The sequence below is a fragment of the Octodon degus genome, unplaced genomic scaffold, assembly GCF_000260255.1.
Source record: "Octodon degus isolate 3935 unplaced genomic scaffold, OctDeg1.0 scaffold00021, whole genome shotgun sequence".
Taxonomy (NCBI): Eukaryota; Metazoa; Chordata; class Mammalia; order Rodentia; family Octodontidae; genus Octodon; species Octodon degus.
Window position 1 is genome coordinate 19,217,943 of NW_004524597.1, and position 9,318 is coordinate 19,227,260.

Consider the following 9,318-nt stretch of genomic DNA (forward strand, 5'->3'; position numbering starts at 1 on the left):
CCATTTGTCAACTCAGAGCCTCTTCTTTTTCTTCCCAAGGAGACTGAGTTCCACATTGATGTGGTTGAAGTCCCTCCGGAGGGTTCCTCTGGGGCCCTTCACAATAACTGTACGTCCTTTCAGAGTGATGTCGACATTTTCTGGAATGTCAACTGTCTGATTGCTAAGAATGGTCTTCATTCTTGCGGGAGATGCGGCAGCTTAGCTTGTTCTAAGTAGGCGCTTTAGATCACTGAGCCATCTCACCAGCCCCAACTTCATTTAATTCTAACACCTCTAAATTGGGCATGGTGGCACACTCTTATAATCCTAGTACTTGGAAGGCTAGACAGGAGGATTGTTGGGAGTTCGAAATCAGTCTGGGCAACAAAGTGGGCTCAAGGCCAGTGGGAGCTGTATTGTGAGACCCCGTCTCAAAGATTAAAAAAAAAAACCCTAATCTAGGATGTAGAGATTTTGATCTCCATTTTTTAAATGAGAAGGTAGTTTCCACTGGTAAGCAACTTGCCAAGTTCACATAGTTTGAGTGGCCAGAACTGGGATGTGAACCTAAGCTGTGTGATTCCAGTGTCCATGGCTCTTCCACCCACAACCCCACAGGCCCCAAGCTCTATAATATTCTGGGTTTGCCAGTTTCCAATGATTACAAACTTGGGCACAGTATTCTTTTTTTTTTTTTTGCAGAACCGGGGACTGAACTCAGGCTCTTGCACTTGCCAGGGAAGTGCTTATTCCACTGAGCCATCACCCCAGCCCTCAGTATTCTTTTCAATTTCAGTATTACCCAAAGTCTCATAAGAAATTTCAAAAATAGTACTAAGTAGGTGAGAAGGAAAGACTGATTAATGGGTATAATATCTTTGCTTGACAAGAGGAATATGTTCTGGCATTCTATGGCACAGTGGACCAAATACAATTAACAATGAATTATAGATCTCAAAAAAGAAAAGAGGAATTTTAATGAACTCACCAGAGAAATGCTAGAAGCCTAAGGTGATGGATATGCTAATTACCCCTGTTGATTACTACCCAATACAAAATTAATCAAAATGTCATTGTGTCTCATAAACATGTACAAATACTATACATCAAAAGATTAGTAATTAATTTTTAAATTTAAAATAGTACCAAGAGTTTATTTCCTGCATGTGCTCTTTACCCACGCTGCCCAATGGTAACATCTAAACATAGTATGTTCTTTTTTTTGTTTGTTTGTTTGTTTTTGTGGTGGAACTGGGGATTGAACTCAGGCTCTTGCACTTGCCAGGCAAGTGCTTATCCTACTGAGCTCTCTCCCCACCCCCTAAACATAGTATGTTCTTGAGACCAAGAAACTGACAGCACAGTAGTTCAATACTATTAATTCAGGTAAAAACCTGATGTAAATTTCACCTTTAATAGTATTTAAGTAATTCTATGTGACTAATTTGTGGAGTGAATAAAGATGACCCTCAAAAATCAGCAACACTGGGGCCGGAGAGATGGCTCAGTGGAATAAGTGCTTCCCTGGCAAGCGCAAGGGCCTGAGTTCAATCCCCGGTTCCGCAAAAAAAAAAAAAAAAAAAATCAGCAACATTAATTACTAAAAATATCCTGGACCTGATGTCTTTTTTGTCTTTTTTTTTTTTTTTTTTTTCCCAGTGGAACTGAGGATTGAACTCAGGCCCTTGCGCTCGCCAGAGAAGCATCTTTTTGTCTTTTTGAGACAGGGTCTCCTTACGCAGTTCAGGCTAGCTTTGAACTCACTTTGCAGCACAGGGTGGTCTTGAACTTGCAACAATCCTTCTGCCTCAGCCTCTCAAGTGCTGGGATCACAGGCACGCACCACCATGCCTGGCAACCTGACATCTAAATGATCCCTGTTCAGCCAAGTGTGTTACAAACAAAGCCTCTCTTCTTCCTTCTTCCAGTGTTCACAAAGGAGTCTCACCAAGCAGGAAATCTTGCTCTTCTCTTCTAGTTTACTCTTTCATCTCTCATCTCTAATCCTGTTGTTTTGTTTTTTTTTCCCAAGAAGTCTCACCTTTTTTTTTTTTTTTTTTTTTGCAGAACCAGGGATTGAACTCAGGCCCTTGCGTTTGCCAGGGAAGCGCTTATTCCACTGAGCCATCTCCCCGGCCTCCAGTCTCACCTTTTATACTAATGAACTACATAGTTTGTTCACCTGAAGGCAGTTAAGGAGCAAGAAGTACCAGTTCCAAAGAACAGGATCCGTTTGTAAAATGAACTACAGTACTAGGATTTTACAGAGGAAAACTAAACCAAAAGATTGAAAAAATGTGATTGGAAGTGAGCTCCTGCTACAATGTGCCCAGGACTCAAACTGGTAATGTAAAGGCCCCTTCTGGGAACAGAAAACTGCTTCTTAACCAAATTCACAGCTCAAAACTCAAAAAAGTCAGAAAAGCCTTTAGTTCTTTGTGCACCCAAAACCTACCAATTGCAATTTTCCCTCTCAAAGTGATCTACTCAGCCTTTCTCTCAGATCCTCTAAGCTAATTTCTTTTTAGAGATAGATACACATTGAGATATGTAGGAATAAACAACTGTCACAGGCCAGTGCACCAAAGCCCTGTCTGCCCAAACTCACTTAAACTCCAGACATTTGGTGATCTCCTTCTGCAGGTGCATCACCTCATACAGCAAGTTCTGTAGCTGCAGATGATAGGCATCTACTTTTTGCTTGGCCTGAAAGAAGACAAGGTCAAGTCTGCAGGGGCATGTCATAGAGGTACAGAGCACCAGCCAAATCAGGGAATGGGCAAAGAGGGTACAGGGGTAATTAAACCTCTCAATTCAGACCTCATGGGTCTGATCTCTTCCTTTCTTCAACCTGATGTGGGCTAATCGGTTTAGTTTCTTTAGAGTCATGAAATGCACACAGCTCTGGATCCTCCGTTCTTCAATTTCAATTGCCTGCAGGCAGAGAACACAGTACAGGTGACTCAACAGATACTGGCTCAGCTTCCTTCAGTCCCTTGCTGCTGACCCACGTTCTCCAGGGCTAGAAACAGACACTCAAAGAAGTTCTGAACCATGGGAAAAGCCATGTGAGAAACAGAAGGATGGGTGGATATATAAAGGAAATAATTAAGGTTCTCAGGCAAAGAAAGCAATTCTGCTTGGGCTAGAGTGATAGAAATAAAAAATGGAAGGGGCCAGGGAGATGGCTCAGTAGAAGCGCAGGGCCTGAGTTCAATCCCTGGTTCCGCAAAAAAAAAGAAAGAAAGAAAGAAAGAAAGAAATAAAAAATCAAGCAAGTGCAGAAAACATACAATTAATATCTGTCCCCACAGATCCTGCACAGAGACCCTCACAATGGCAACATCAAGCCATAAAATTTTGCCTCAGTAAATTGCATTATAAACTAGGTCTGGTCTATTATGGGCTACTGGACTCTTTTAGAATATTTTGCTGAGTTTACACACCTATAATATTCAATAACGGAACTTAAAAAAAATGGGGTATAACTATGAATGTCCATTTTGTATCTGTGTATTCAAAGTGGTTGGGATAGATATATAGTTGCATTCTCTTAATGAATAGAATGATTTTTTCTAATGGTGTTTGTAAATAGGATCACAAGTCCGCATCTTGTACAGCAATTAACCACTAAGAAGAATATATGCAACGTATTATTTGTTGAAACTGTACTTCCGATTTGATTTGAAACTGTCTCATTGCTATCTGTTTATCAATAAAACTTTGAAAAGAAAAAAAAAAATTTACCTTCAAAAAAAAAACAAAAAAACCTAGGTCTGGTGGTGCCTCAGCACTCAAGAGGCTGAGACAGGAAGATCACTGTGAGTTAGAGGATAGTTGGCCTACACAGTGAATTCAAGGCTAGCCTGAATGAGATATATAGTGAGTCCCTGTCTCTCTCTCACACATACACACACACACGCACACACACACCCTACACAAAAATCCCAGACACACAGCATTATAAATTATTTAAATGACAAAAAAATTACAAAGTTTGGCTATAATAAAAGATATAATGTAATAATCTTTTTTATTTTTTTAAATTTTTATTATTTTTTTTATTTATGTGTGTGTGTATGTGTGTGTGTGTGTGTGGCCAGCTCAGCCCACCAGGGGGCAGGGGCTGGCTGGCATGTGGTGCTGGGGGATTGAACTGCGATCCCTGTGCTTTGCTAAACTTGTCTAAGTAGGTGCTTTAGACCACTGAGCCATCTCACCAGCCCCCATAATGTAATAATCTTAATGATATTGGCCAGCATAGGCACAAAAAAGATTACTGGAGGGAATACAAAATTTTAAAAACTTATCCAGGGAACTACTCACTCGGGCCCCCCCTCTTGTCCCTCTCTCAGGACAGAAGCTTTCTTTTTCTCAATAAATATATTCTGCTCATAACCTCCATTTGTTCCTAAAATTCATTCTTCGGTTTTAGAGAACACAAACTCGTGCAGGTCAGGTCCAGAGATCGTTTTTCCCTATGCTGTTTGGAGGTCACCTACCCGAGACCAGTTTTTCTCCCTGTGTCATTTTGGAGTTTCTCACCGAGATCATTGGACGGAGGTATGAGTTTGCTTTTCTTTCATAAATTCTGAATTGGGACTTGCTTAGGTAACAAATTTATGTTTCAAATGTTGTCCCACCTCATGCCCAACTAAGCAAGTTCCCATGTCTTCTCCACTACCTTAAACCCACCTCACCACATGGTTTTCCTCTATAAAAGTCCCTGGAAGAGACAACTTCCTGGGGGAACAACCCGCTTGGGCCCCCCTCCTGTCCCTCTCTAGGGACAGGAGCTTTCTTTCTCTCAATAAATATATTCTGCTTGTAAAAAAATAAATAAATTTTAAAAATAAAAAACTTATCCATAGGCTGGGGAGATGGTTCAGTGGCTTAAGCACCTGCCTGGCAAGCAGGTCCTGAGTTCAATCCCAAAAACCACCCCCTCCCCCCAAAAAGTACAATTACCCAAAAGAATTTATCCAACTAGTTTTTATTTATTTATTTATTTATTTTTTTGCGCGACCGGGGATTGAACTCAGGCCCTTGAGTTTGCCAGGGAAGTGCTTAATCTACTGAGCCATCTCCCTGGCCCCCTATCTAGTTTTTAGATACAGCACACTGCTTAATTTTTCCCTAAAGCCTGGCTTATCCATTTAACATTAATGATAATTTCATCATGAGATCATCATGATTGTTGTAGGAAACATAATTTATAGGATTATTTTATAATGTTCACCCAAAGAGTCAAACACAAAAGAGTGCAGGGAATTGTCTACACACTAGAGACCCATGATCTTCTCCATGATCAGGTGGTTGGAACCTGGAGTCTTTGAAGTCCTGCCTATTAACTGACTGGCTGGTGACAGCAAGTTTAGGAAGGGTTCCTGAGGTACAAATGGAGCCCTGTCTGTGCAGACCTGATACCCTTCCCTCTCCTGGTGCAGAGCTGCCTAGAGCTGCCCGGCCACACTGCTTACCACATCCTTGCCACCTCTGCTCTTCAGGTCCTGGATCTCAGCCATTAGCCTCTGTAGCTCCTGGCATGTGTACTTGTACAGCTCATAGTCTCTGCCAGGGTCCCGCAGGTCCACTTCAGCCTCCTCACTGTAGTATTTACCTTCCTGTGGAACAAGGCAAGAGGTGCTGGGTAAGGAGTGAAGATCCCATTTGGGGCTGTTGACTCTTGGATGAGACTTCTCATTATATAAGAACAAATCAAGTGGCTAAAGAAACTGGTCTTCAAATGAAGTGTTCTGCTTATTTCCAACTTATAAGCCTCTTCTATCTTTCTTATTACAAAATAATGCTTGGTTGATGTCAAAGATTTAGAACATAGGAATAGGAAAAAGAAAATGAAAAACTGCCTATAATTCCACAAATCTATTATGAACACTGTGAATATGCATTTTATTTTTAAGCTACATGGGGTATTATCTATGCCGTTTAATATAACTTCTAGTCCAAATAAATACAGATTTTTATCAAAATGGCTGCATGATAGCCGACAGTAGAGATAAGCCAGAACTTCTGTAACCAAATTCCTACTGAATTTGGTTGGTATTTAGATGGTTAACTGTAGCTTTAGAAGAAATTAAAATACCTTACCTAGTCTCCCAGCCTTTGCAGCAAACAAAACACAGAATTTAAAAGAGCATAGGCCAGGTCTCTACATTACTCTCTAGGGCAATTAACAGTCCTATCAATGCTTAAAAAGGGTAAGGCTGGGCTGGTGAGATGGCTCAGTGGTCTGAAGCACCTACTTAGACCAAGCTTAGCGAAGCCCAGGGACCACGGTTCAATCCCCCAGCACCACATGCCAGCCAGCCCGCCCCCTGGTGGGCTGAGCTGGCCACACACACACACACACACACACACACACAAAAAAAAAAAATTAAAAAAAAAAAAAAGGGTAAAGCTCTTCATCAATCTTAATTTCCTTTTCTTTCTTTTTTTGCAGAACCGGGGATTGAACTCAGGCCCTTGCGCTTGCCAGGGAAGCACTTATTCCACTGAGCCATCTCCCGGCCCCTCTCTTTTTTAAAATTTCTTAAATGTAAGGGTAGTACTTTTTTTCTTTTCCTTCTTTACATATTTCTTTTCTTTTAGTTATTTATAAATATTTCTTATATGTATCAAAACCAACAATGAACACTGACTGAGTTCTGGGTTGCAAAGGAAGTTTTATGTTTTGTTTTTTTTTTTGGTGAACTTGGGATTGAACTCAGGCCCTTGTGCTTGCCAGGTAAGTGCTTATTCTACTGAGCTATCTCCCCAGCCCGTAAGTTTTATGTTTTGTATTTGCTTACACAAACTTGTCCACAAGTTAAAAATCCAAGTGCTAAGAATTGTTTTTGCAGTACATTTTGTTTTCTTTTGAATGATAGGCTTGAATCCAAGGCCTCTCACATGCTCAACCTGTACTCTACCACTCCCTGCACCCCTACCCATCCTTTAATTCAAATTGAAGCTGGTATTATTTCCCTATTCTGCCTTTAAGAAGCCAAACAAGTAGGCCATGATGATGCATACCAGCAATCCCAGCTACTCAGGAAGCCAAGGTGGGAGAATCACAAGTTGGAGGCCATACTGGGCACCTTAGACCCTGTTTCAAAATAAAAAAATAAAGGGCTAGGGATATGGTTTAGAGTGCTTGTCTAGAGTAGCATGCACAGTGCCATGGATTCAATAAGTATAAATAAGCAGAGCAAGGTGGCACATGCCTGTAATTCCAGTACTTGAAAGGTTGAAGCAGGAGGATCACCACGAGTTCAAGGCCAGCCTGGGCTACAAAGTGAGTTCAATGCCAATCTGAACTACATAAACCTTGTCTCAACACCGCCCCCCCAAAAAAGTATAAATCAGTGAATAAGTAGGTAGGGCTGGGCATGCAGCACTCCTGAGCTCAATCTCCAGAACCAAAAACAAACAAAAAGTACAAAAATACAACCTGCCAAACAAAACAGCTAAGTCATGGAATTAGCTTGACACATTCAATTGAGAAACAGATAAAAGAGAAGAATTTACTGACCATGACAGCTCTCAGGCTGTAGCAGAGGTCATGTGGACATGTGGTTTGATACCCTCTGTTATGGTCTGTGTCTAGATGTCCCCCAAAGCCTCCTGCAGTCAGTTTTCTTCAGAGGTGTCTGAATCTAGTGTGACTGATTTGTAGTGCAATGTTGCGATTAAGGGTGCTGGGATTAAAGTGGATGGTTCCTGGATCAGTCCCCTGATTGGATTAGGCACTGTCCTAATCCCCACAAAGTAGATACAATACAAAAGGGGCAGAAAGTAGCTGTTAAGTCTCCCTTTCTTATTGTTTTTGCTATCTTCCATCACCATGAAAGGTTGCCCCTCGCCATGTGTCACCATGCCTTGGGGCTGGCCAATTATGGACTGAATCCTTTACAAACTGTGAGCTAAATAAACCTTTTGTCTTTTAACTTTTGAATGTTGGGTATTTTGTCTCAGTAAAGAGAAAAGTCACCCTCTCAGCAGCAGCCCCCAATATATAAGATCTCTGAAGCTACAGTGCTGTACTTCAGACATAACGTTCTGCCTATCAAGAAGAATGGAGGGCTAGGGAGATGGCTCAGTGGAATAAGTACTTCCCTGAAAAGCGCAAGGGCCTGAGTTCAATCCCCAGTTCCGCAAAAAAAGAAAAAAGAAAAATGGAGACACAGCACATTGAATACATTCTCTGGGGAGGTCCTAATCATGTATGATACAGTCTTGCTGGCTCTTGGGATACTGCAGTTATGCTTGCATAGAATTGCAGCAATTCTAGTCAGCTGGTCCCTGTTAGATGCAACCCTGAGCTGCTGCAAACTCACTGGCAGGTGTCTGGTCATGAGCTGCAATCTCCCAGAGGTGCAGCAGTTGTGGCTGACTCACCTGCTCCATGTCAGATCGATTCCGCTTTCCTTCTGCTGGAGCTCCATCACTGCGGATCACTTTGGGCTTCCGTTTTTTACTTGATTCTGATGACATGATGGTTCCTTGAGGTAGGGAAGAAACAACAGAAAGCTGTTAAAAGGAGAAAGCTTTTGAGATTTTCTGGGGTCACGACTAGGGATTTATTTTTATATTTTTATAAACATTTGGGGGAGGGGCTAGGGAGATGGCTCAGTGGAATACACGCTTCCCTGGCAAGTGCAAGGACCTGAGTTCAATCCCCAGTACCAAAAAAAAAAAAAAAAAAAAAATTGGGTGGGGGCAGGAAGATAGTTAGGGGCCAGGGAGATGGCTCAGTAGAATAGGTGCTTCCCTGGCAAGTGCAAGGGTCTGAGTTCAATCCCTGGTTCCACAAAAAAAAAAAAAAAAAAAAAAAAAAAGGAACACTAAAATCTATCTGGAAGTTCTGGCCTCCTACTGATATGGTAACATAAGAAAAGTTGTTTAGCCCTAAAAGCCCTAGTTTAAGCCATCTGTAAAATTGGGAATCATCCTGTTCAAAATAAACTGGTCTGCAACACCTCTTTTTTTCTCTCTAAGGCTAGGTAATTAACCCAGGGCTTTGCAAATAAATGCTAGACAAGTCCTACATCATTGACGCTTTACCTCTTTCTTAAAAAAACAGGTTTCACCAAGCACCCACTGAACTTAGAATCATTTTCAACCTCTCTTTTCCAGCCCAAATCACATTCTACTCACTCTCCACAGAAGCACCCTGCATTCTGGTAGTCATCTAGCATCTCTGGTGCCATCTTCTCCCAATTCAAGACCCTAGGCCAGGCTTCTACATTCCTCTCCAGGACTACAATTAATAGTCCTACACAGCAACACTGTCTTAAATTCTCACTTGTAAAAGAAGACACACCTGCCATTCCTGTT

General features: G+C 41.6%; 1 protein-coding gene across 1 annotated transcript in view; it reads right to left on the reverse strand.

Annotated features, from left to right (window-relative positions):
* Positions 1-9,318, reverse strand: part of Thoc5 (THO complex 5) — a 40,631-nt gene that overhangs the window by 29,690 nt on the left and 1,623 nt on the right. Inside the window, exons 2-5 of the mRNA XM_023711423.1 lie at positions 8,380-8,483; positions 5,463-5,606; positions 2,803-2,916; positions 2,591-2,688 (exon numbers count right to left, since the gene is read on the reverse strand). Coding sequence (XP_023567191.1) covers positions 2,591-2,688; positions 2,803-2,916; positions 5,463-5,606; positions 8,380-8,475 — 452 coding nt within the window. The 5' untranslated portion in view covers positions 8,476-8,483. The remainder of the gene's footprint in view (positions 1-2,590; positions 2,689-2,802; positions 2,917-5,462; positions 5,607-8,379; positions 8,484-9,318) is intronic.